The 27,856-nt window shown below is 40.1% G+C and overlaps 1 protein-coding gene across 2 annotated transcripts; it reads right to left on the bottom strand.

Annotated features, from left to right (window-relative positions):
* Positions 1 to 7: 7 nt before the first annotated feature.
* On the bottom strand, positions 8 to 27,700 carry YWHAQ (tyrosine 3-monooxygenase/tryptophan 5-monooxygenase activation protein theta). 2 transcript variants are annotated; one of them, XM_060187000.1, is made up of 6 exons: positions 27,559 to 27,700; positions 26,710 to 27,124; positions 6,359 to 6,482; positions 4,450 to 4,613; positions 3,287 to 3,382; positions 8 to 1,101 (listed from the first exon to the last, which is right to left on the bottom strand). In XM_060187000.1, the coding sequence occupies exons 2-6, from the start codon at positions 27,001 to 27,003 to the stop codon at positions 1,042 to 1,044; spliced, it is 738 nt and encodes a 245-aa protein (XP_060042983.1). In that variant the 5' UTR covers positions 27,004 to 27,124; positions 27,559 to 27,700; the 3' UTR covers positions 8 to 1,041. The 2 variants fall into 2 exon arrangements, with proteins under 2 accessions (XP_060042983.1, XP_007522305.1); XM_007522243.3 differs by lacking the exon at positions 27,559 to 27,700 and having other exon boundaries at positions 26,710 to 27,368.
* Between the last annotated feature and the right edge of the window lie 156 nt (positions 27,701 to 27,856).

Raw genomic sequence — 27,856 nt, 5'->3', positions numbered from 1 at the left:
TAGGAAATGGTTTATAAAATGTACTTTTATTTTATGTTACTCTGCTGTTACATAGGGCATAACATTTTCACAAGGCTTTTTTGGGACTACAGTCAATGATTAGCAACACACAATAGTGGTCCAACTCTCTAAATAACAATCACTAGACAAACTGGACACCCTCTCACATGTGCACAAATCTGCATGGAAAAGTACTAACATTTTAGACTTAAACTATGTATTTTAATTTATTCCTCCTTTCTAGTGTATTAGGAAATGACATGCATTTTAATTTGCCAAAAGCAATGCTTGTATTCTGGCAGCAACATGCTACTTCTATTACATAGGAAAGTGAATACCAGAACTACAAAGGCAGGAGGTGTAAGTGAATTTTTATTGGGAAGGGAAGTCGTCAACTTAAACAGCAGCAATGAAGAGTGAATAAGGAAACTCCTTGTTGTCACAGATAACACAAGGCCTCCATGATATATGATACAGGAGGTTTTTTAATTTGTGACCCTCCCCCACCCCCAACCCAGAAATGTCAAATGTTTTTTCACTCAAACTAATACTTCTGGATTCCTACCAAAAAGGAATACCTTAAGGGCACAGAAAAAAGGCTTCTGAAAAGGAAATCCCAAAGAAGAGGAAGGGAGGGAATGTGGAAATTAAGAAATTATATAGCACACTCTTTTCAAGTTGTAATTAACTACATTTTCATATCTTCACAGTAATGCAGAACAGTCACTTGCAGAACTGGTTCAGATTACGTAAATACCAGGTACAGTTTTAGTCCTCTACGTAAGTGTTTGGAGTTGCTTAAGTTTATATGAAATGAAGCTATTAATACTTTTCTACAGCAGTAACTGCACACCAGGAAGGCCAAGACAAACACAAATCAAGGAATGGAGTTTTCCCAAAGCTGCAGTGTGAAAAGACTATAAACAGCTGATTCCATACACATGAATGGGTTTCTTTGCTATAGGAAATCCAAATGGAGTAAGGAATGGAGATGTGTAAGAAGGTTTCTTGAGGGGAAGAAAGATGATACCCTGTATGCACTTAGTTTTCGGCCCCTTCTGCTGCATCACATTCTTCTCCTGCACTGTCTGATGTCCATAACTAGGGATGAAAAGAAGGAACCATATTAAGTTACTATTTCTAGATTAGATAATTACATCAAGTTCTATTGTTACATCAGAATACTAAGAGCAGTAAATTATTCAGATGAAAGCAATTATGAATAAGACTGAAAGCTGTATTTCAACACCTTAAATGCTAACTCCTCCCAAAGCCTTTCACAGTAAGTTTAAAAATGCCACAAACATGTGTGCTAGTAAAATGTTTTAAAAATCTTACTTTTTTGAAAGGGGCTAGAATTAAACAGGATGTTAAAACCTGATCCTAAGAAGAAATAATAAAGGGAGCTGCCAACGTTTATTGACTATAGTCAAGAGCTCACAAAATAAATTTCTGTTGACCAACATCAAGAGATTACCAGTAATTTTTTAAAACAAACAAAAAACCCTAGAATCTTTATGTCCTTTAAATTGTTGCTGAGACACTAAAACTAGATAAACAAAAACCATACCAATATCCTTGAAAATTGTCTCTCAAAGATAAAAAAACAAAAGCAGCTGATAGCTACTTGGTGTATTTGGAAAGAGGTTCAATTAATTTTTCTTTTATAGAGGGTATTTATGCTGCTCTCTTTTCTTGCTACCTCAAAACTATAGGAATTATTTTTAATAGCTGGGAAAGAAGTGCTGTAATAAATTCCCTACTTAGTAGGTCGATCCTTGTGCTTTGCGTCATGTGCACTTATCCCACTGCGCTACCGCCTGACCCCTAAATTCCCTATTTAGTAAAGTTGAACAGATATGCTGCCAAATGTTTTAAAGAAACACTTGCATTTACTGCAAGTGCTAAGACATTAAAATGAGGATGAAGGTGGAAGAACTACATCTGTATTAAGGTATAAGCCCTTTCATATCATATTAATCTTATATTTTGACATAACAAATTCACTGTCCTATGCAAAAAAAGCAAAGTCCAACCTATATTTTATCTCTGTAACTTCCTCCTTCACCTCCTTCCATGAAGTAGGGAGGGAGGAAAATAAAATAAACAAAATCCAAATAAAACAAGCTTTGGTCTAGAAGGGTAAGTAAAAACAACTGAAGTGTAGGTTATTTCTACCAAATGACTGCCAAGTATCCTGTAGATTATTTATTTAAAAGAGTAATTATTTTATCAGAGTGAAAGGGGTCACTGATTTCAGGAAAGCTTAGGTATCTACATAGTTTCCAATTTGCAATCGATTATTAAAGGAGAAATTATACTTTCTCACTATGCAGACTCTGTATTAGCAATTTATTTAGTTGCCTAGGAGGTGGTACAGCATGAGTCTAATCTCCAGCATCACATGTACCAGATATGTTCTGGCTATTTCTCTTTCTCATTAATAAACTTATATTTATTAATATCTTTATCCTAATGAATTAATGTTAATTAAATTTTTTTTTAAAATTTAGTTTCCCCTTTGTTGCCCTTGTTTTTTATTGTTGTTGCAGTTATTAGTTGTTACTGATGTTGTTGTTAGATAGGACAGAGAGAAATGGAGAGAGGAGGGGAAGACAAAGATAGACACCTGCAGACCTGTTTCACCACTTGTGAAGGGACTCCCTTGCAGGTGGGGAACTGGGGGCTTGAACCGGGATCCTTAAGCTGGTCCTTGTGCTTCGCGCCATGTGCACTTAACCTGCTGTGCTACCGCCCGACTCCCTAGTGATGTTAATATTATGAATTCCTGTAGTATTAATATTTTCTGAGGAAGGTATGATGTCTATTCAGCTTGAAAACATATCTACAGGAGTCAGGTGGTAGCGCACCTGGTTGAATGCATGTTACAGTGTCAAGGACCCAGGTTCAAGACCCTAGTCTGCACCTGCAGGGGGAAAGCTTCACAAGTGGTAAAGGAGTGCTGCAGGTATCTCTCTGTCTATCATCCCCTTCCCTCTTGATTTCTGGCTGTCTCTATCCAATAAATAAAGATTAATAAAAAAATTAAAAAAAAAACAACCCTGAGAAATTTTCTTGAGAAAAACAACGTTCTTGAAGAAAAACAAAAAAACCCCTATCTACAAAGAATTGCTATTAGACAAAATACTAACAGCACTCAATACTTAGTGCATCTATATATACACAGTCAAAGAGAAAGTGTAATTTTTTTAAACAAAAAATAGAGAACTGGAATTAAATATTAACATTTGTTTCTAAAGAAGATATAAAAGAACGAACAACTCACTGTAAGGTTGTCTCTAAGCAACTGCATGATGAGAGTGCTGTCTTTGTATGAGTCTTCATTCAGTGTATCGAGTTCTGCAATGGCCTCATCAAAAGCCTAGTAAATATTAATATTCACAGTAAGCACAATTGTATGGACACAAGCTGTTAATCTATCATCACAAACCATTTTTTATAAAAGTTGAAGGGCTACCTTATGTTGTGCTTTGTCAGTAAAAACAAGACTCAAAACATTAGGTTTCTTAGATTCTCAGTTAAAGAACTTACTAGTATGATAAAACCTGAAAAGTCATCTGTACTTAGTCAGAAACAAGCATTTTTTAGTTTTCCACAGGACAAAACATTACAATGATACCTAGTATACCTTTAAAAATATTTTATTTATTTATTAATTAATCAGAGAGATAGGAAGAGAGAAAGAACCAGATATCACTCTGGTACATGTGCTGCCAAGGGACTGAACTTGGGACCTCATGCAGCACCTTATCCTGGACCACTCTAGTATACTACTTTTTAAAAAATATTTATTTATTTTCCCTTTCGTTGCCCTTGTTTTTTATTATTGTTGTAGTTATTATTGTTGTTGATGTCATTTGTTGTTGGATAGGACAGAGAAATGGAGAGAGGAGGGTAAGACAGAGAGGGAGAGAGACAGACACCTGCAGACCTACTTCACCGCCTGTGAAGCGACTCCCCTGCAGGTGGGGAGCCAAAGGCTCGAATCGGGATCCTTACGCCGGGTCTTTGAACCCGCTGCGCTACTGCCCGACTCCCGTCTACTATACTTCTTAACTGCCCGACTCCCGTCTACTATACTTCTTAACAGTAAAAGCCTGTCACTAGCATTCCCATTTTGAGATACTAAGGAATGCAACTATTGACATATTCTAGTTACCAAACTCGGCAGGGATTATGTTATAATCCTCTACATTTTTAAAATACTTCTTTGATTACTCTGACTAATGTGGTCTTCAAATGGTATTACAAATGGAGAGCACATAGCTGAGAGATCACAAGGTCAGCTGAAAGGGTACTGTAGTGGTAGGAGATCATAAAGAAAAAAAAAAAAAGATGAGACATGCACCTGAAATACTCAGAAATTCAACAAACTTGCTATCTCAAATAACCTTAGCCAGAGAGTACTCATGGACATACATCTCTTACCGTTTTAGCCAGTGTGCAGGCAAGCTCTGGGTTATTGAGGATCTCATAGTAAAATACAGAAAAATTAAGAGCCAGACCCAAGCGGATGGGGTGTGTGGGTTGCATCTCTTTCTTGCTTATATCAAAAGCCTCCTGGTAAGCTCCTTGGGAATTATCTATTGTTTCTGTATAAGAAAAATAATAATAAGCACAGTACTGAAAATCTCCATCTAGTATACAGCACACTGACATTTATTTTCTGTCTTCTAATTTTATTACTTTGAAATACAGCAATAAAAGTAATTTGGCTGATATATCAGTCCTATCTCAATAAAGCTGGGTAAATATTTTGACTAATACCCTTTTTCTAACACAATAAAAATTTTACAGATGTGCACCACTAAATATTTATTAAAGTCCCCTCTCCCACCTTCTTTTTTAAAAAAAAAACAGTGTTGCTCAGCTCTGGCTTATGATGTGAGAAAATCAAACCTGGGATCTCAGAGTAAGAGGCATGAAAGTCTTTTTTTTTTTTTTTTTTTTTAAACATAACCATTATGCTATTCCCCACCCCATCTTTGTTTTTGTGATTTCTTTTTTTTTAATTTTCCCTTTTGTTGCCTATGTTGTTTTATTGTTGTAGTTATTATTATTATTGATGTCATCATTGTTAGACAGGACAGAGAGAAATGGAGAGAGGAGGGGAAGATAGAGAGGGGGAAAGAAAGAGACACCACCTGTGAATCGACTCCCCTGCAGGTGGGGAGCTGGGGGGCTCGAACTGGGATCCTTATGCCAGTCCTTGGGCTTTGCTCCACGTGCACTTAACCCACTCCGACTCCCCATTTTTGTCATTTCTTTGTACAAACGCTAGAACCTTGGTGTCAAGATACATATTAAGGGCGGGAAGATAACATTGGTCACCTGGATAGCATGTTGCTTTACCCAGGTTTAAGACTAGTCCCCACACGTTAGACAAAGTTTCAGTGCTGTGGTATCTTTCCCTCTCTATCAAAAAAAGTCAGCCCAGAGTTGTGAAGCTCCAGCGATGACAAAACCAAAAAAAAAAAAAACCCAAACCAAACCAAACAAAAAAACTTAAAAGTTGTTTTTTAAATTTTTAAAATTATTTTTATTTATTGGATAGACAGCCAGAAATCGAGAGGGGAAGGGGTAATAGGGAGAGAGACAGAGACACCCGCAGCAATGCTTCACCACTTGCAAAGCTTTCCCCCCACATGTGGGGACCAGGGGCTTGAATCCAGGACCTCGTGCATTGTAATGGGTGCACTCAACTAAGTGCGCCACCACCCGGCCCCCATATCTTAAAAATTTGTTATAAATAAATCTTTAATAATCAGAAAGTTTATGGATTAAAAAAAAAGGCAAACAGCAGCTGGGTGGGGAGGGTTCAGTAGTAGAGCACAGGACGTGCATGTAAGGTCTTTGTTGGATCCCTAATACTACACAGGACAGACTGATGTCATTTCCTTTCACTCCCGTTTCTTAAAACCTTTTTTAAAATGAGGCTTATAACAATTTCATGACTGTGTTCTCATTTTTGAAACCAAAGGTAGCATTTTAAATTTCCTTACGTATCTAAGTTAAGACATTTTTTAAAGTTATGAAGGGACTGGAGACTACACAGAAACTACTGGGATAGTATCTTATTGATCCCCACTCCCCCTTTTTTCCATTACTAGGGATTCACTGCTCTGGACCCACTTTTTCAGACAGAAAAAGAGAAACAGTAAGGTGAGGACACGACAGTACTGAAGCATGTACAGTGCAGTAGGGCTACAGTTGAACTTGGACTGTGTGCAGGACAAAGGAGGCACCTTCACAGGCGAGCTGTCTTGCGGACTCCCCTCCTTCCCTTTCAAGTATTTATTTATTTATTTAGCTTTATTCACAAGCTAAATGTACATACGTTTTCGATCATCACCACATGCGACTTCAGCAAGGTACCGGAAATAATCCCCCTTCATTTTCAGATAGAAGACCTTACTCTCTGGATTAGTTGCATTGGCTATTAAATACTTATCCAACAATTCCTGAAAGAAATAAGAAGAAACATGACAGTATTAATGGGGGAAATACACATAATTACTTTGTGACACACAAGAAGTTTCAGGTAATACGCACTAGGACACTTTGTTTTTTTATTTATTTTTTTCTTCTTTCACCAGAGCACTGCTCAGCTCTGGCTTATGGTGGTGCGGGGGATTGAACCTGGGACTTTGGAGCCTCAGGCAAGAGAGTCTCTTTGCATAACCATTATGCTATCTACCCTCTGCCCTGGGACACTTAATTATCACGTTAACTTTGTATATCATACCACCATGGTCTTGAAGCATGTGCTGAGGACACAGGAACTCAGATGGCTACTATCAGTTAAATGATTTGCTCATAGCAAGTTACAGTTAGACCATACCAAACATTAAATATTAATCATAAAGAACCTGTCTGTTCAGCCACCCATTCATTCAGCAACCATTTCCTGATACTTGCTAGGTGAACCAACTGTACAAGAAACACTTCGCATGTTAAGAGGCCATAGAAGCACATGTGTTTCTGCTGGAGACGGCTAACGGTTAGACTGGCAAACAGTCCTGGGCATGGGATAGCTGACTCTTCAGGGATAGTAGCAATTTTAAAATGAGGATATGCAATCATTTGAGGAAAGGAAACAATGTGTAAGATGTCAAGCATGAAAAAATAGTTTAATAACAGAGCAAGAGCAAGGAAGTTATTCTAGCCCGAAGGGCTAACTCAGCATAATGCTCAATAAGCTAGTGCTTCTCAAACTTAATTATTTGTATCCCCGGGAATAAAGTCACAAAGAGAAATATAATAATCATCTTACTGGACTATCAAATTTATCTGATGTTAAGCAATTTAAAATCTTTTTGTATTAAGATGTATTACAGAATAGAATAAAATCCTCATAAAAACTTCTAGATACTAATACCTGCACCTCAAGGTGTGTGTGTGTGTGTGTGTGTGTGTACATGTACACCAGAGCACCACTCTGGCATATACGCTCGAGAAAAAAAAAGAACTAAAAAAAAAAAAAAATCACACTTAAATTTCATACTATCTGTATTTGATGTGCGTATGGATGGCTTTCAACTAAAAGTGTACTTATACTGGACTGGCAAGATAACTCACCTAGGAAGGTGCCAGGTTTGAGCCAGGAACCCAATACACCAGGAAAAGCTTTGGTGCTATCGTGTTCTTCCCTCTCTCCCTCAGGTTCTCACTAAGTGAAAATGTTGGCTGGAGAAGTGAAACACCAGTGACCAGCAAAGCAAAACAAAGTAAAAACAAACAAAACCTGATTTTAAGTGGCTTCTTGGGAGGGGAGGGGGAGAATTTAGAACTAGGGAGCCAGGCACAAAACAGTTCTGTTTCTAAACCTCAAACTGACCCAGTCATTAGACTCTTAAATTTAAGCCAAGTGTAGGGAGTCGGGCTGTAGCGCAGTAGGTTAAGCGCAGGTGGCACAAAGCGCAGGGACCGATATAAGGATCCCAGTTCAAGCCCTGGCTCCCCACCTGCAGCAGAGTCACTTCACAAGTGGTGAAGCAAGTCTGCAGGTGTCTATCTTTCTCTCCCCCTCCTCACTCTCCATTTCTCTCTGTCCTATCCAACAACAACAATAATAACTACAACAATAAAACAAGGGGAACAAAAGGGAATAAATAAAATTAAAAAAAACTTTAAGCAAGTGTAAAATCTAAAAAGAGGCATCAAATAATGCAAGCAATAGTTAGAATGTGAGAACACCTCTGCTTGTACTCACAGCAAGAAACTATAATGTAAAATAAAGTGTCTGTCACTTTCTTTATTCTTCCAAGTGAGTCAATCAGTTATGATAAGATACTACAGAGGATCACCATAAAGGTGCCAGCTATGGTGAATATATTATTCAGTCATAGAGAAAACTACCTAGGATCTTTAAAAATCTAGTATTTTACAATTAAATGTGGTACTAGCAAAGTAGCAGAATCAGAGAAAAGTCTAACTAGAATGAGGATCTGCGCAGGGAAATGTGATTCTACTGCCAATTCCTTCTAAATCACAAACCCAGGGTGTGTGTGTTCACAATCCTTATGCACCAGCATGAATGTTCCAATATCAGGGAGAATGAAGTCTATTAATACTTAAGGAGTATAATTTCTTGTAGTTTTTTAAATCATGTGTTAAAGAAAGACTAGTGGTTCACAGAACTCCTTTCAGAAGAGAGTGATGGAGTACCTTTCAATATTTATATTACAAGTTTCCTCAATTTTTCCTGTATACTTTATTTGTCAATTAAGCAAGAGAACCCCTTTTGTAACTCGTCAACCAGCAAGTTTTGATTCTGGGAGGCTTTGGGAGGCTAGCACCCTTCCCAGTGTTGGCACTGTAATTTATAATTCTGAGAGATTTGGAGGGGAAAAAAAAATCCAGGGTAATGACTACTCAGTTACACAGTCGACTAGTAATGAGGATATTCCTTATCAAAGAAACTCAAATATGAGAAGCCAGATTTTAAAAAATACAAGTTACTTAGTAGATGTTAAAGGACCTTGGAATAAACTTAATCTCAGAAAACAGAATAGGAATAAGAGGACTATATCTTATAAAGAACTATCTAAGAAATGAAACTGTCAAGAAATAAGATTAATGGGAGTTGGGCGGTAGCACAGTGGGTTAAGCACAGGTGGCGCAAAGCTCAAGGACTGGCACAAGGATCCTGGTTTAAGCCCCCCAGCTCCCCACCTGCAGAGGAGTTGCTTTACAAGCGGTGAAGCAGGTCTACAGGTGTCTTTCTCTCCCCCTCTCTGTCCTATCCAAGAACAATAACTACAATAATAAAACAAGGGCAACAAACATTTTTTAAAAAAAGATTAACATACACTCACTATCTTTCTTCAACCCCATGTCTCAGATAAAGAACTAAGAAGAGGGGAGTCGGGTAGTAGTGCAAGCCAGTTAAGCACAGGTGGCACATAGCACAAGGATTGGCACAAGGATCCCAGTTCAAGCCCCCAGCTCCCCACCTGCAGGGGAGTTGCTTCACAAGAGGTGAAGCAGGCCTGCAGATGTCTTATCTTTTTCTCCCCCTCTTCTCTCCATTTCTCTGTCCTATCCAACAACGACGACATCAATAACAACAATAACTACAACAATAAAACAAGGGCAATGAAAGGAAATAAATAAATATTAAAAAAAAAAAAAACTAAGAAGAGTAGCAAAACCCTAATACTAATTCTCTAGGAGGGAATTCTTTTTTTTTTTTTTATTTTGCATATAATTCTATCATCACTTCAACAGTTTATCCAAACCAATTCATTTGGCTTCACTGGTTATATTCTATGGTATTCAATAAGTTAAAATAGTATTTGTATCATAAATTCATGTGGAGGTTTTAGACAAAATAAAATGCTTTATTCCCCATTAGCTTATTTTTTTATACACAAAACTGACTTTTGGCAACTACTGAAGATTAAAAAATTTCTTTTTAATTAATTTGCTGAATACCATCAATTTACCATGTTCAAACTCTAGCTTGAGTTTACTTATTAGCCACAATTCATATTTTTCAGTTTAACCAGCACATTGTATATATTCAAGTATTTAATATGTGCTACGTGTAACCCTGAGGACTTTATTTTATTTATTTATTTAAATATTTTTTATTTTATTATTTTTATTTTATTTATTTATTTATTCCCTTTTGTTGCCCTTGTTTTTTTTTGTTGTAGTTAATATTGTTGTTGTCGTTGTTGGATAGGACAGAGAGAAATGGAGAGAGGAGGGGAAGACAGAGAGGAGGAGAGAAAGATAGACACCTGCAGACCTGCTTCACCGCCTGTGAAGCGACTCTCCTGCAGGTGGGGAGCCGGGGTTCGAACCGGGATCCTTATGCCGGTCCTTGTGCTTTGCGCCACCTGCGCTTAACCCGCTGCGCTACAGCCCGACTCCCCCTGAGGACTTTATATGCTTTATTTACATGTAAACTTACAATGACTCACATATGAACAAAATCATGCCAGCCAAGAAACTTGACTAAAATTATACAATTAATTATTGGGTTGCTGGAAAAGTCATGATGCATTTTTTTAAAATTTATTTATTCCCTTTTGTTGCCCTTGCTGTTTTATTGTTGTAGTTATTATTGTTGTTGTCGTCATCATTGGATAGGACAGAGAGAAACGGAGAGAGGAGGGGAAGACAGAGAGGGGGAGAGAAAGATAGACACCTGCAGACCTGCTTCACCGCCTGTGAAGCGACTCCCCTGCAGGTGGGGAGCCGGGGTTTGAACGGGATCCTTATCCCGGTCCTTGTGCTTTGCACTATGATGCATTTTTGAACAGAAAAACATATCATGACTTTTTCAACAACCCAATAAACAGAATTAGAATCTGAAGAGCTAGGCTGATTTTCTGTCTCTTCCTTTTGATCACAGTAAACAGCCACTCAACACTGCTTGAACCTTTTACACGCAAATCCTGTGCACATCAGTAGTGATGTGCACACTACTGATGTGCACAGGACCAGCATCTCTAAGCATGATTCATTCTATAAAACAAGGGTTAATATATCTTAAAATGGAGACAACCAGAGAGCGACAGACTTTGACATTAACTTAGATATTAAATTAGCAAAGCAAACAAAAAACTGTAATATAGTTTCAAGTGACAAATATTCATCAACCGGAACATTTCCTACTCAATGTTTACCATTTCAACACTTTAAGTAGTATCTATGGTACAAAGAGCCATTGACATACTATTAAGGATAAAAATAAAAGTAAAACTTAAGAACCAAGAAGGAAGTCATTTCATCCATAAAGAAATTATACACATAGGGGCTGGGCAGTGGCGCACCCGGTTCAGCACATACTACCAAGTGCCAGGGCCGGGGTTCAAGTCCCTGCTCCACATCTGCAGGAGGTCCGCTTCATGATCTATGAAGCAGGTCAGCAGGTGTCTTATCTTTCTCTCCACCCTCTCTCAATTTCTCTCTGTCCTATCTAATAAGAAGAAAAAAAGTAATAATGGCCCACTGAGAACAATGAATTTGTAGTGCCAGCACCAAGTCCCAGTGATAACCCTAGTAGCAAAAGGAAGGAGGGAGGGATGGGAGAAGGGGAGGAAGGAAGGCAACACACAGAATGTCTCATGATTTGGGATAGGCTGAGAACTCCTTAGAGGCCACACATATGACAGGTTGGAATTACAGGACTGGTTCTTAGTCTATTTAGACCATGTCCAGTAGTTTAATGGCCTCTTCTACATAAAACAATCAAAATATTTACGAGTTTTAGAAGTCTGTGTTCAGGGCCGTTAAAATAACTCCCTTGGACAGACAGTGAGCTGTTTTGCAATGTGTATGACCTAGGTTTAAGTCCAGTCCCCACTACACTGGAGGAAATTTCAGTGCTGTAGTCCAGCTCTCTTAATATATGAAAAAGCCATCCTAGGGTGGGTGAAGTTCAGTAAAAACACACCCACCCACACTCTGTTCATTTTAAGGTACTAATAAAAAGAACACCTGTTAACTAAATCAACATTTAAATAAAAATATTTCCTCAGAGAATTCCATTTAAAAAATTTTACACTATATGCATTTGCACAGTGCCAGTCAGACTCACTATCTGTAAAATGAACATCTGCCATAGCATGACAGCACACTAAAGTGGACACAGAAGTAAACAACTTCACACAAAGTACTGCCTTACAAGAGAAGTGATGGCACTTCTCTTGACTTATTTCTCTTTCTAGTTAATTCTTTTTTGCCTCCAGGGTTACTGCTGGGGCTAATCTTTTATGGAAGTAATAACATACATTATTTACAACCACTCCATTTGTTTCCTCACTGTTTTGCTCTATTAGTAAATTCCTTGTCACTTGTATGGCCCAGTTCCAACACCCGGAGTCACACTGGAGCTACTATGGCACCAGAAGCAACTCTGGTGCTGTGGAGCCTCTGCTTCTCTCTATCTCCATTGGAAAAAGCAGCCTGAGTATTTTCTACCTCTCCCAAAATAGTAACAACTCAAGATCGCAAAATGTTAAACAATACATAAATGATAATTCAGGCTTGCAAAAGACAGAATTCCAGATTAAGAAACATAAAAGCTCTTTCATAATACATACAAAGGCATGAATTGACTACAAGGATATGTTTGTTTAGTTCTCTTTCAGATTATTACCTAAAAAACCCTTAATACTTACATATCTCGGGAGTCGGGCGTTCAGGCTGCGGGTTAAGCGCACTTGGCGCAAAGTGCAAGGACCAGCGTAAGGATCCTGGTTCGAGCCCCCGGCACCCCACCAGCAGGGGAGTCGCTTCACAGGCGGTGAAGCAGGTCTGCAGGTGTCTATCTTTCTCTCTCTTTTTGTCTTCCCCTCCTCTCTCCACTTCTCTCTGTCCTATCCAACAACAAGGACATCAGTAATAACTACAACAATAAAACAAGGGCAACAAAAGAGAATAAATAAGTATTAAAAAAATTAAAAAAATACTTACATATCTCTAAAGAAAGATTTATTTACTTATTTCATGAGAGAAAAAGAAAGAGCACAGCTTTGGCATTTGCTGCACTAAGAATGAGACCCAGGGTTCCATCTTACATCTCTACCTGTGGCGCCACTCTGGCCTCCAGAGTAATTAATACTTTTTTCTTTCTAGTTCATCTAGTACCTGCCCTTTAACACTAAACTGTCTAGAATCTGAACTATGATAACGTGTTACCAGAAAAAAAAAAAAAGAGTTTCATTAGACTAATCCAGGATCTCTTATCTTTCAACCATTCCCTCTACACTTAATGTTCTCAGAAGTCACATGGGCTTGATTCTTGTGGGTCTAATGCTGAAAAATGGCTGGAGTGGGTTGACAAAACCAAAAGCCACATAGAATGCATTAAGCTCACAGAAGTAATGCACCCACCCCAATTCCCTGTCATGCTACCTGGCTAAATGTTCTTACAGTTTCAAATGTGAGACCTAATGTATGATACCTAAATATGTCCAAGCATGCAGTACATCCCTTAGTTCTACAACCTATTCCACCTTTCCCCTACCTCCTGGCCACCCAACTCATCAGCTCTACCCTTTGACTTTTCATAGTCCCATCCTACCACTGGCCGTCAAGTTCTACTGATTCTGTGTTTAACAGTATTTCAGTCTATTTTCTCAGCCTTATCTCTACCCTATTTATATTATCCAGTTAGATTATACGATTTCATTATATCACTTCACCTCACCTAACACCACATAGCCAAGCGATTAGGTTTTAGGACTCTTCATTCTCAAGTCCATTTCATAATATATGCTGCTGACAGATTTAATTTTTAAATTCCTCTGGGCATATTAATCGCTCTGCTCAACAATCTCAATGGACCGTTAAAGAATAATTTAAAGTCTATTTCTCCAAGATCAGACTCTAAGCCAAAGTTTCCAACCAATGCTATTTGGTAAAGATGTACTGATCCCTCTTGCCACAGTCATCACAACAGGGTGAAGCTGGAGAACAAATCTATTTCCCCCAGTACTCCAGACAAACATGACTTTCCTGTGTCCTAACAAACACAAGTGGAATTGGTAAGCGGTGCGCTCATTCACTGATATCCAACCTCCAACCTCATTTCTATTACTACTATCCTGGCACCAGCAGCAAGACCAGAGCAACCATGAGACACCTTCCAAATAAATGGCATTTTAAAAAGTAAAACAAATAGGCATTCATTATCCTCATATGCTGGGACTATAGTAGGTATTGAAATAAAAAAAAATCAGTGATAGTATCTCCAGCACTAATCAAAGAAGAGGGCACTTAACTCCATGCTTCATGACCATTATTACCTTGCAATAGTGAGGCTCCTATATAGAGGCTGGATGCAGCAGTACTGGAATAACAGCCATCAAGATCATTCAAGTACTGCCTTTTGTTGATTTTTATACTCCTTAAGCAATCTTTTTAAAAAAAAATTTAAAAATATTTATTTCCTTTTGTTGCCCTTGTTATTTTTATTGTTGTAGTGATTGTTGTTGTTGTTGTTATTGATGTCGTTATTGGATAGGACAGTGAGAAATGGAGAGAGGAGGGGAAGACAGAGGAGGAGAAAGATAAGACAACCGCAGACCTGCTTCACCACTTGTGAAGCGACTCCCCTGCAGGTGGGGAGCTGGCAGTAGCACATGTGGCGCAGAGCGCAAGGGCCGGCATAAGGATCCCGGTTCGAGGCTTTATACTTACTTTATACAGTAAATATAAAGCCTAGTCCTTCATCACTGACCTTGATCTACTATATCCTCACTTCTGAGCAGATAGATACTGAATGGCCATAACAGCAACACTTTCTGCTCAGAATCTCAATTCATGGCCATGACATATAGACTTAGAAGGAAAGTTGAATACATCCACCAGTGATGCTAATTAACATGGCTTTTCAAAGTCATTCATTTGCATAAAAAACAGTCACACACACAAAATAGTATTAACCAACATTTATAAACTCAGTAGTACCAAAAGAACCAAAGCAACTATCAGCATGCATGGTTCTCCCCTTAGGAAACCTGTAATTTACTAGTATGATTAGCCAATGATTTGAAGCGTAAGACAGAAGATAGAAAATAAGTTTTCCTTAAAAGGGAACAAAAACAAACCCAGGAAATCAAAATCTTACTCTGGGCACAAATAATCCAACCAGATGGATATCTTGACATTTAACAGAAAGGCTGTTCTAGCAATTAAAAATCGGTCAAAATTTCTTGCAAGATCAAGCCTAGGAAAACTACTAAAACTAGTTTATACTAACAAAGACAACAGCATTATGCCCATGAGCTTTGTCTTTTGCAGTTCTATGACAAGTTGTATTAACTCATCACTCCATTATAGAAGTCACATAATTATATGCAAACTATTTCCTCCAAGCCACATACTCTTATGAAGCCACACTATACACACTCTAGTCTAACGTCTCTATTTCAGGATATAAAGAGAAGTATATAAAGAAGGATATAAAGAAAATTATTCTGCATTTGCAATTGACATTATAAGGAATATTGGTAAGATTCAACTGAACTACTAGGTACAGCACACAAAAAATTAATCTTGAAACAAATGAGGTCGTACTTAATGGTGTAAAGAGCAAAAAATAAAGATGAAGTCCTCTTTAAAGAATGCAACACTGGGAAATGAACTGAGGGCCTCATGTGTGATACTACTGAACTGTCTCCCCAACACATTAAAAAATATTTTTTTTATTAATGATGTACAAGATTTTAAGATTACAGGGGTATGGGAGTCGGGTGGTCGCGCAGCAGGCTAAGCGCATGTGGCGCAAAGCGCAAGGACCAGCATAAGGATCCCGGTTCGAGCCCCCGGCTCCCCACCTCTCTCCATTTCTGTCTGTCCTATCCAACAACAATAATAACTACAACAATAAAACAAGGGCAACAAAAAGAGAGTAAATATTAAAAAAAAAAGATTACAGGGGTATAATTTCACACCACATCCACCAAAGTCCTGTGCGCCCCCCACCCCAATATAGCTTTCATAAAGTCTTAAGATACACAGACACTTTGTTTCTTGGGCAAGGTCATGTGTTTCAATTTACTATATTCCACATGTGCACAAGCATCCAGTAGCTCCTTCACCTCCGTAAGTACTTCACTAAGCACAACCACTTTCAGTTCTGCCTCCTGAAGTTTCTATATTCTATAGCCTTAAGAGAAAGTAAGAGGAAGGAGGCAGAGGCACACCAAAGTCCCACCTATTCCACCATTCATGAGGTTCCCATGAGACGCTTGCTGGCAACCGAACCCAAGGTCCTACACAGGGCAAGGCATACACTTCACCTGTTGAGTCCTCTAACATATACATTTAATAATAGCAGGTGTCAAATACTGTAGTTTTTATTTATAAAGCAAAGCAAAAACCAAACAAACAAACAAAAAGCAAACAGGAAGGAAAATGAGAGTATCAGTTCAGGATGCAAGAAAGCAGTAAAATTACTTGGACAGTAGAAAGTATAAACTGAAAGCCACTAGCCTGTGGCTTTACAGATATTTCATACCCTTGTCATGCATTTCTCATAGTCACATTGAAATTGCAAATATAAATTTCATTAAAAGGTTTCAACCAATGGTGGCTAAGTTAATCTAACTGAACTCTCCAAAAGTCATATAACTCAAACCTAAGTGCAACCAGCTCTAGAATACAGCAGACATATCATCCATGCCGGCTTTGCTTTTGAGTTGAGAATTAAGAGTGAAGAGGAAGTCCTATATCCTTACATTTCTATTCTCCATATGAAGAAACAGAAGTCATTTCAAAATACCAGCTTTTCAGTAAGTTTTTCAGGAATTAACTTGGACTCTTCTTTATTGGAGAGCCTTTAAAAATACTTGTTTACTAATGAGGAAGAGAGGTGAGAGAACCAGAGCATCACTCTGGCACATGTGATGCAGGGAACTGAGTTCAAGATTTTTTGATTAAGAGAGTTCAACACTTTATTGACTCACCACCTTCTGAGCCACTACTATATGATACCGAATATCAACTTTATTTATTTTCCTTTTTGTTACCCTTTTTAAAAAATTATTATTGCTGTAGTTATTATTGTTGTTGTTAGTGATGTCGTTGTTAGGGCAGAGAGAAATGGAGAGAGGAGGGGAAGACAGAGAGGGGGAGAGAAAGATAAGACACCTGCAGACCTGCTTCACCGCCAGTGAAGCAACTCCCCTGCAGGCGAAGAACCGGGATCGTTCCGCTGGTCCTTGTGCCACGTACGCTTAACCTGCTATACTACCGCCCCGACTTCCTAATATCAATTTTATTAAGCTGTATTTCTGGGACAATTTAGGTAGGGAGTAGAGTTAAAACGGGTTAGATGATGAGAAAACTTAAAATTTTCCATCTCAGTGATGATTAGCAAATGAGACTCTATTTTATTTATTTATTTATTTATTTTTGCCTCTAGGGTTATTGCCGGGGCTCGGTGCCTGCACCATGAATCCACTGCTCCTGGAGACCATTTTTTCCCCTTTTGTTGCCTTTGTTGTTTTTATCATTGTTGTGGTTATTATTATTGTTGTTGCTGTTGGACAGGACAGAAATCGAGATGGGGAAGACAGAGGGGGAAAGAAAGACACCTGCAAACCTGCTTCACCGCCTGTGAAGCGACTCCCCTGCAGGTGGGGAGCCAGGGGCTCAAACCCGGATCCTGACGCAGGTCTTTGCGCTTTGTGCCACGTGCGTTTAACCCGCTGCTCTACCGCCAGACTCCCAAGTTAAGACTCTTTAAAGCACACATTCCCTAGAGCAGCAGTTCTAAAAAATGTGGCTATGGGGACACTTCTAGGAAACCCCCACACCTGGGGTAGGTCACAAAGTCAAACCATTTCCACAATACTAAGATATTTACTTTTTTCAATGCCATTCACTCAAGAGTGGAATTTCTAGAAGCTAAAAATGGCAATAGGTCATTTAATACAACTTTTCTTCTTCAACTTATAATGGGTACTATGTCCTTATATGAAGTTATTCATTTGAAGTCAAGACTGTACAGTATTGGGGCAAAGGTATGGCTGAACCACTGCCTGCACCATGAGAACACAATACTAAATATCACCAAGCTGGGAAAAGATCAAAATTGTAAGTACTGTTTCTACTGATGGCATATAGTTTTTGAAAAGTCATTAAAGTCAAACCATCTTAAATCGGAGGTCATCTAATCTGTGTCTGTGTAACTCAAACCCATACCAACAGAAAGAATTGGACAATTCTGGGAGTCGGATGGTAGCGCAGTGGGTTAAGCGCACATGGCAAAGCGCAAGGAAAGGAGTAAGGATCCCGGTTCGAATCTGGCTCCCCACCTAGGGAGGTTGCTTCACAGGCGGTGAAGCAGGTCTGCAGGTGTCTTATCTTTCTCTTCCCCTCCTCTTTCCATTTCTCTCTGTCCTATCCAACAACGGTGACATCAATAACAATAACTACAACAATAAAACAACAAAGGCAACAAAAGGGAATAATAATAAAAAAGAACTACTCATCTGATTTCCTCCTGGTGAGTACTTTTGCTTATTCTAGCTGTCTTTTTTTTAAATCAAATCACACTAAGTACCTTTTCAAATAAAGCTTTCACTTAGCATTTACGAAATATAGAAATTCACCTATATTGTTCAGTATATCAGTATTTCCTTTTTTTTTTTCTTTTTAAAGATAGAGACAGGGGGAGGGAGACAGAGAAAGAGAGAGAGGGACAGAGGAAGAGACAGACTACAACACTGAAGTTTCCTTCAATGCAGTGGGGCTGGGCTAGAACCTGTAGGATGAAACAGCACACTACCCAACTGAGTTATATCACCAGCTCAACAGTTACTGTCAAGTAGTATTCCATGGTATGAATTTATCAGTTTATCTATTTTCCCACTGATGTAGCATTTCACTTTTTCAGCTCCTGGAATACAGATCTTCCTTTTTTTTTTTTTTTTTTTTTTAAAAAAAAGATGTCTATTTATTAGTGAGAAAGACAGGAGGAGAGAGAAAAGAACTAGACGTCACTCTGGCACATGTGCTGCTGGGGACTGAACTCAGGCTCGAGAACACAATGTTTCATCTACTCAGTCACCTCCAGGGCCACCAGATTTGTTTTCTTGATTTGTTTTCATTGCCCTGTGTAAACATTCAGGAGTGGAATATCTAGCAGTGAAAACCTTTATTTATTTATTGGATGGACAAAGAGAAATTGAGAGAGAAGGGGAGACAGGAGAAAAGAGAGCGGCTGCAGCACTGCTTCACTGCTCATAAAGCTTCTTCCCTGCGGGTGGGAGGTGGGAGCTTGAATCTGGGTCCCCGCACACTGTAACATGTGCATTCTACTGGGTATACCACTGCTTAGCCCCCCAAGTAAAAACCTTTTAAAACAAAAAAATTTCAAACATACAGGAGGATATTATAATGAAGTGAAGTCAGCTACGAGTATACTGCAGGTCCTCAAATACCTCTGTCCTGGTAAGATGCTGACGAGGAAGATAAAAGCAAGCAACAGACAGCAACAGCAACCTGGGATATAATGCAGTGGATAAAAGCACTGGACTCTCAAACGAAAGGTCCTAAAGTCAATCCCTGGTACCACCTACACTAGGGTGGGTGATGCTTTGGTTCTTTGTCTCCCACAAAGAGCCTGGGTGGTGGTGCCCTGAGTGAGCACACAGATTATCATGCCCCAGGGCCCAAATTCAAGTCTCCAGTCCCCATCCACATGGAGGAAGCTTCGTGAGTGGTGAAGCACTGCTGCAGCGCTCTCATTCTCTCTCTCATCCTTCCCTATCAATTTCTGTGTCTCTATCCAGTAAACAAACAAGCAAGCAAGCAAACAAACAAACCGTGCACACAATTCCCAGCCAGAGCCACTGTGCTGGGTGGTTTGTCAGTCTGCACAGGTTTTCCCCCATATCCCAACGACGTACATGTTAGGTTTACTAGCATGTCTCAAAGTTGTGACTGAGTGTGGACATGTGGGTGTGCTTCACAATGGAAGAAAACACTCTCCAGTGTAGGTTTCTATCTTGCACCGTTGGTTATGCATAGGATTGGGTGATCCAAGACCCTGAGCTGACATAGGCAGGATGAAAAAATGGGTGAGTGGGGCTGGGGAGACAGCAATAATGGTTCTGCAAAAGACTCTGTGGGACCCAAGTCTCAGGTTCAATCTGCAGCACCACCATCAGCCAGAGCTGAGCAGTGCTCTGGTCTTTCTGTGTCTACCTCTTTAAAAAAAATGAACGTGGGAGTCAGGCGGTAGTGCAGTGGTTAAGCGCAGGTGATGCTAAAGCTCAAGGACTGGTCCCAGGATCCTGGTTTGAGCCCCCAGCTGCCCACCTGCAGGGGAGTCGCTTCATAGGCAGTGAAGCAGGTCTGCAGGTTTCTTTCTCTCCCCCTCTCTCTGTCCTATCCAACAACAACAATATCAATAACAACAATAATAACTACAACAATAAAACAACAAGGGCAATAAAAAGGAATAAATAAATGAAAAAAAAATCAACAAACATGGCACTGCTTACAGAATGTGTACTCCTAAAATCTTATAATATAACTAATGCTAAATTAATTAAAAAATAAATAAAATGAATAAAAAAGCCCTAACAAGTAAATAAAAGGAATGCTTCAAAAAGGAATAAGTAAACAAATACAAATGACTGCTTCATATTCATTCAATATAGCTCCATATTAGAAGCACTTAGTTAATATGTTAAGTGGACAGGGTCACCAGAGCATCACTCTGGCACATGTAAGGCCAGGAACCAAACATGGGACTAAGGCTTTCAAGTCCAACACCTTATCAACTGCACCACCTCCTGAGCTACACACATTTTGGGTTTTTATTTAGAAGTTTGGTTATGTTTTTCTTGCCAGAAAAAAATGCTAGAGAAACTGAACTTTGGTTATACCAATTAACCCTATGGTAAACTGGTTTCATCTTAATTCACTTTACTACGAAGAGCTAGATTATAAAAACTATTGATGTTAAAATGATTCACTTACTTCATGTCTCAACCATATCCCCCCAAAACCCTAGACATTCCCTTCTAAACATACCAACATGCAAACAAAGTTCTCATCTAAAGTGGCAGCAAATTAATTTATATAGTTGTTTATCTCCTTATGTCTTTTAAATGCCAACTACTTCTCGGCATGAAAAAAAATGTCAATGGAACAAAGATAGCTGTTATTCAGAAAAACTAGTGCTAATTACAAAAATTGCTAAATATCAAAAAGATCCATCAATATGATCAAGCAAGTTCTCCAAATGTCATGCATCTGATTTAACTAATCTTAGTAATCTGTACTATCTTAGTCCCATGGTATTTTAATCAAGACTGTAGGAGAAGCTAGTCCTTTATTACGCCCAAACCAAAGGTAAAATTTCAACTAAATTTTCATTGCCCTCAAAAATCTGTCCATGCTGCAGAGGGTGACAGCTTTTCTCAACAACTACTGGTGACAGTGTCAGGGCCATCTTTTCAGAAGGCCAAATGAGGGTGAGGGAGAAATTTCATTTCCAGTAACTTAAGTAAACCCTGCTATAAGGATATTTTCCCCCAGGATTATTTATAATGAACACAAATTGTTTATAAGCTAAATGTTGAATAGGGCAGTATTATAATTATGCAACACTGAATTAAACATACACCAGACTTAGGAGTCACAGGTGCCTATTGGGAATAGTTGCTGTTCTTCAGCTTTAACAGATTTCACTGGAATTGCAGTTGGATCTGTCTTCTTCATGTCAAGGTTTTAGAAGATCAATACTTCAGGGATCTGGAGATAACCATGAGTTGGAAGTCTGAAAATACAAGACCCAGTGAGGAAAGTCCAGACAGGTGAACAATAGAGTAAAACAACATGCACAACAGAGACAAGGAAAAAAGAAAAGCGACTGAAGTCTAGACAAAAGGTTCTGACTAGACACAATGCAGTAAGAACCCAAAGGACAGGCATGACAGAATGCAGTACAAGTTCATATTACTCCTTTTTTTGATGATCTAATCTAGTTTCTAAACACCTCAGAATTATTGATATTTTGGCCTGGGTGATTTTTTTGTTCTGGGGAATTTTCCAGTGCATTTTCTGGTATTGATCAGTATTCAGGTTTCCACTCAGTAAATGTTAGTAGCACCCCTCCCCCCCACCATCTTCAGATACTGGAAAACCAAACTGTACTCAGAATCGCCAAATACCCCGAGGGGGGGGGAAACTCACCCTGCTTAAGAACCACAGATCCAACCATACCATAGACTTATATGCTGTGCATATATACTATAAGCTTTAAAGAATCCAAATTCCAGGTAGAGAATTCTATATTTTATTATAATATCCTATATACCAGGAAGGTTTTAGATTGATGAACTCCAGGAGTTCTGTCCATGACAGATCTATATTCTGTCTATTAAATAGTACTATTAACCTAACTTAGATAAACAGAGAAAAAAAAAAAAAAAGCAAAGCTTCAAATAGTGCTTAGCTATTTAGCTAAGCTGTAAGCCAGCTGTAAGCTATTCCTTTAACTTCAAGTCTTAAAGGAAGGTACCATATTTGCAGAGGAAGAAATAGGCTGAGAGATTTATAATAAGAGTTAAGTTTTGTGGCCTGTGACCACAAAACCCTACGGTTAGAAAGCAATGATTCCCAAACAGTCTGACTCTAAAGCACACACTTTTTTCATCATGCCAATAAAAATTACATCAAAATTTATTAACAATTAAAGATAACGTAACAATTTTACTTCACAAGACATTTTCATTCAGAGACTAAAGTAAGCTTATTTATTGGGTTAGGGTTATAGAGTTTTACACAGTGATACAACTTTCAGAGTTTATATGTGATTTTTCATAATTCTTATTTTAAAAACCAGAACACAAGACACTAAAACCATAACAGAGCAGCTTATTAAACCATAAGACCACCAAGAGGAAGGAATAGTATGGGGCTAACTTGTATATTTTCTCTTAGTGAACTGTGTAAATGATAGATTAAAAAAAAAATTTTGTATTTATTTATTCACTTTTGTTGCTCTTGTTTTATTGTTGTAGTTATTATTGTTGCTGTTATTGATGTCGTCGTTGTTGGATAGGACAGAGAGAAATGGAGAGAGAAGGGGAAGACAGAGGAGGAGAGAAAGATAAGACACCTGCAGACCTGCTTCACCACCTGTGAAGCAACTCCCCTGCAGGTGGGGAGCCTGGGGCTCGAACCCGGATCCTTAGGCTGGTCCTTGCACTTTGCACCACCTGTGCTTAACCCGCTGCGCTACTGCCCGACTCCCCAAACGATAATTTTTTTCTCTCTAGTCCTTACAAGAAAAGTCCTAAAGAAAAGTTTTATGGAGCCCTGATTTCTTTTCTTAAATTTCTTTATTGGGGGATTAATGCTTTAGTCAACAGTGAATACAATAGTTTGTACATGCATAACATTTCTCAGTTTTCCACATAATAATACACCCCCACTAGGTCCTCTGTCAACCTTTTAGGACCTGTTACCCTCCATTCCCAGAGACTTTTACTTTGGTGCAAGACACCAACTCTAGTTCAGGTTCTACTTGTGTTTTCTCTTCTGATCTTGTTTTTCAACTTCTACCAAAGAGTGAGATCATCCCATATTCATCCTTCTGTTTCTGACTTATTGCACTTAACATGATTTCTTCAAGCATGGAGCCCTGATTTCTTTGACTTGTCCTCCTACCTCATCCTCAAGTTTTCAGACACCCAAACACCATGCATATGCTATGTAATCAATTTCTAGCTGTCATTAAGCTATACTAATATTTTTTCTTAAATTTTGTAAACCACCAACATTTCTTATTAGGGTGACCAATGATTTCTGCATCACCTCTTCCTGAAACCATTTTACTAAAGTTGTGAGGGCATCAACCTGTTGACTTTTTCAAGCTCCACTTTAAGAACTACTTGTTTCAGAGTTTTAAGTCACAGCAGAGGTAGAATAAGCAGAACTCATTCTGGGCCCCTTTTAAACTATTTCTACTCTTTAGATTACTCATTTGCTTTTAACGTTTTCTCCCTGCCTTCATAGTTGACTCACCTCTCTCAACAGAGATTATAAAAAGCACTGAGTTGACTACCATGTTTAAGTACACAGCTCAAATAATCCTATCCTCAACTTTTCTCTATTAAAGTAAAAGAGGTGGTGAATCTTTAGCTATTAAGGACCAAACTTTGCTAGCCTGTTTTTCTTTAGACTAGTCTTCTGTAACAAGTCAGTTTCACCTACTTCCTCCAGTGTCCTTCCTGTTCAGGGGGAGGGGGAGAAAAACCTCACTTATATTCAGAAATTTTAGGTCTCACTCTTTTCTTCATTTTGCTTAGACTCCTTATTAAATACTAATTTACCAATTAGCATACACTTGTTCATTTGTATAGCACTTCCTTGTCAGCTCAGATCAGACTAGTAATTAGCACTCAAACCAAGAATTCTAGATGCTGCAACCACATGCACACCATTCAAATCCATTAAAAAAAAAAAAAATCTTCACCATCTCCCCAGTCTAAGGAATGAGAAGAATTTCCCTGACATTCTGTTATAGTTCTTACCGTCCTTTCCAGGCTATCACAGCTATCCCCGTGATGGCTTCACAGAAACCATTTCTAAGTTCCATTTTGTATATTCCTTCTCTCTGGAATACTGACTTCCTCTATGTTCCTCCCTCAGAACATGGATTTCTCTCTCTCAGTGCTCAGTCCAAAACCCACTCATTGTTTTCTGTTAACCCTTTCTGGGATGTCCCTTTGAACCACATAGCATTCTGTTCATAACCATCTTGTGGAAATTATATATAGACTTTTATACACACACTCATGAAGAATTAGAGAACAAAAACCTACAGTTCTGTTTTGTTCTTCCCCTTTGCTGCAAGGTACAATGACTTGAGCATACTGAGCTTTCACACACAGCAGCAAACCTGACAGGGGTTTCCCTAGGAATTTTCTATAGATTGGCTGTCAAATCACATTCTGTCTCTTAAACCATTTTACCAATACAAATATTTTATTTATGCTTCAGTGTCTCAGATTAATTTGACTTCACTTGATATGTATTTTTTATCTTAAATTTTAGGGTAATCTGTACCTCACCTCACCAACTAAAGGCTTTTCTCTATGCCATCATAAAAACTCAAATTCTTAAGAATCACAAAATAATTAAGCATTCCTTCAGAAGAGAGAGAAGTTGCTAGTATATAGGAAAAATCTTGTGGTAAATTCCAATTACTACAGAGTAACCGACTGCAATAACTGAACAGAACAAGAGCCTGAAATATGCTGGGAAGATGAATCAGTAATATATTCTTTTTAACATATGGAATTCTTAGGAATTTTTCTTGATAATAAGTCAATGTTAGCAATAACCATTACCACATGCAAGTTTAGTCTACCATTCATATTATATTGGGAAATTTCTTGAGTACAAGCAAGTCAGTCCACCAGGCTTTTTATAACTGCTTCTTCTATGCCAGGCAAGGAGTGGAAGCTAGGTAAGACACTGCACCTTGTCTTCCTAAAGCAAATAATTTCACCCCCCCCACTTTAACACACTTTCTGACTCCCCTATTTTGCCCCATTACCAGCTATCTCCACTGCCATAATTTTTGTTCACATCACCTGTTATTAAAATTTAAAAAAATTTCAAAGACAATTTTTTTTTTCCCTGTTCGGGCCTGGGGGGAAATTCAACAGAGAACCACTTTTTTCTTCTACAACCTCTTGAAAACACACACACACACACACACACACACACACACACGAGATAGCAAGATTATCTTTCAAAGCCCACTTTATAAGTGGGGTGTTTATGGGAGTGAAGCAAACCACCAGCAAACCTCTTGTAAAAGTGACTTAAAAACGACAACCATACCACACTTAGTAGACCAACTCTGCAGTATTAAAATAACACTCCAGGATAAAATATGTTGGAACTTAATTTTTTTTTTAAACTCATTGATTGAAAGATCCATGCAATGACAAAGCTAAAAAAAAAAGTTCTCTCACTAATAAGAGTGAATCACAGCAACCAGCCACTCCACCCAGTAGCCACCCTTGTAAGGATGGCAGTTCAAAACCTGGAAAGCTTTCCTCGCCTATTCTGCACCAGAAACAAATTCAGTTCCACACACCAGACCAGAGCTTAGGTGTGGCAAGACAAATGTGACTGAACACTGGCGTCTACCAGGACACAAGAGCTGGCTATTTTTAAAAGGGTTGAAAAGGCTCAGCAGAGGCCGTGCACATTTTTTCGAAGTGCGTTTCCACGATTTGGCATGGGGAACCCTGGTGCATGCAAGGGGCGTCCCTATGGAAAAGATGCCAGCTCCTTCTAAATTCGACGGGAGTCTGGGTGGACTGATTAAAATACATGGAAGGAGTTCTCAGATCGCTTAAAGCAAGCTTCAAAACATTTTTTTTTTTTTTTTGGTCTTGGACAAAACCTATTTGGACGCTTCAAAGTTATATGGTGGGGCAGCAACCCAGCATTTGGGGGGGGGGGAGAAGGAACATTTATTTACTCGTCCCTGGAAAGACAGCTGGATGGGTCTCCAGCACTGAAATACGACACTAAGGAGGCCAAGGAGAACCTTCTCAAACCCTCACGGGCAGACCATCAGGCAGGTCCCCGTCCGCCCCCCACCCCGTGAACTCCTCAAATGAAATCCGGATTCAGACAAAAGGGCCTCGGCGTCCGCGGGGTGGGAGGGGGGCCCAGACTCACCAGGACCGTGGTGCAGATGGACCTCAGCTCTGACTCCACTTTCTCCCGATAGTCCTTAATCAGCTGCAACTTCTTGTCCGAGGTGTCGGTTTTCTGCTCGATGCTGGAGATGACCCTCCAGGCGGACCTGCGGCCGCCGACCACGTTCTTGTAGGCGACCGACAGCAGGTTGCGCTCCTCGTTGGTCAGCTCGGCGCCCTGCTCCGTCACGGCCTTCATGCAGGTGGCCATGTCGTCGTAGCGCTCGGCCTGCTCGGCCAGCTTCGCCTTCTGGATCAACTCGGTCTTCTCCATGGGGATGGACGGGGAGAACGCAGGAGAGCTAGGGAGAGCACCGACCGGGACCGGGATCGGGATCGGGATCGGGACCGGGACCGGGACCAGGATCGGGATCTGGAGGCGGCGAGCCGAGGGCCTGCGGAGGGGCCGGCGATCGGCGGCGCGGACAAAAGGGGGGCGGCGCGCCGTCAGACAATGCGCCCGCCGCCGCCGTCGCCGGGGCCGCCCGCCCACCGCCCCTTTTGTCTGTCCCCCCACACGCGCGGCCCAGTTGAATTTCCCTCTCCCCCGCCCACACTCCCCGCCCGACGCCCGGAAGGCTGAGGGGCGCCCCGCGGAGGCGGCCCGGGGCGGGAAGAGGAGGAGGAAGGGCCGCTCCCGCGCCCGCCCGACCCAAGATGGAAGCGGCCGTTGGCCCGTACCTTCCCGCCGGGAGCTGTCCCTCAAGGGAGCGGCGTGGAGGCCAGTCCCTCCCAGGGCTGGTCCTCCCTGTACCTTTTCCCCCGCCCCCTACACGGCCTTCAGAGCCGGCCAGGCCCTAGCAGGGTCAGGGGCGACCCCCGTACTCACCTTCACTTCTCCGCGGCCGCGGCGCGAGTCCCACTACTTTGATCCGCTTTTGGCTTTAGCGGAGGACCCTCCCGTCTCAGCCTACCCCGCAGCACAGGGGCGGGACGCCGCGCGGCTGCCCTCGCTCCCATCACCCAATGAGGGGCCGAGTCTCCTCCGAGAGTCCCGCCTTCTTCCCCGTATCTGACCAATAAGACCCGAGCGCGCGGAAGGGGGCGAAGGGGCGGGGCGGGAGGGGGAAGCGGAGGCTAGGAGGGTGGGTCGGCTTGGGGAAGTTCGGTTGGCCGGCAGGCTGCGG

This window comes from Erinaceus europaeus, chromosome 3 (assembly GCF_950295315.1).
Source record: "Erinaceus europaeus chromosome 3, mEriEur2.1, whole genome shotgun sequence".
NCBI classification, from domain to species: Eukaryota; Metazoa; Chordata; class Mammalia; order Eulipotyphla; family Erinaceidae; genus Erinaceus; species Erinaceus europaeus.
This window is presented reverse-complemented; position numbering and strand designations above follow the sequence as displayed.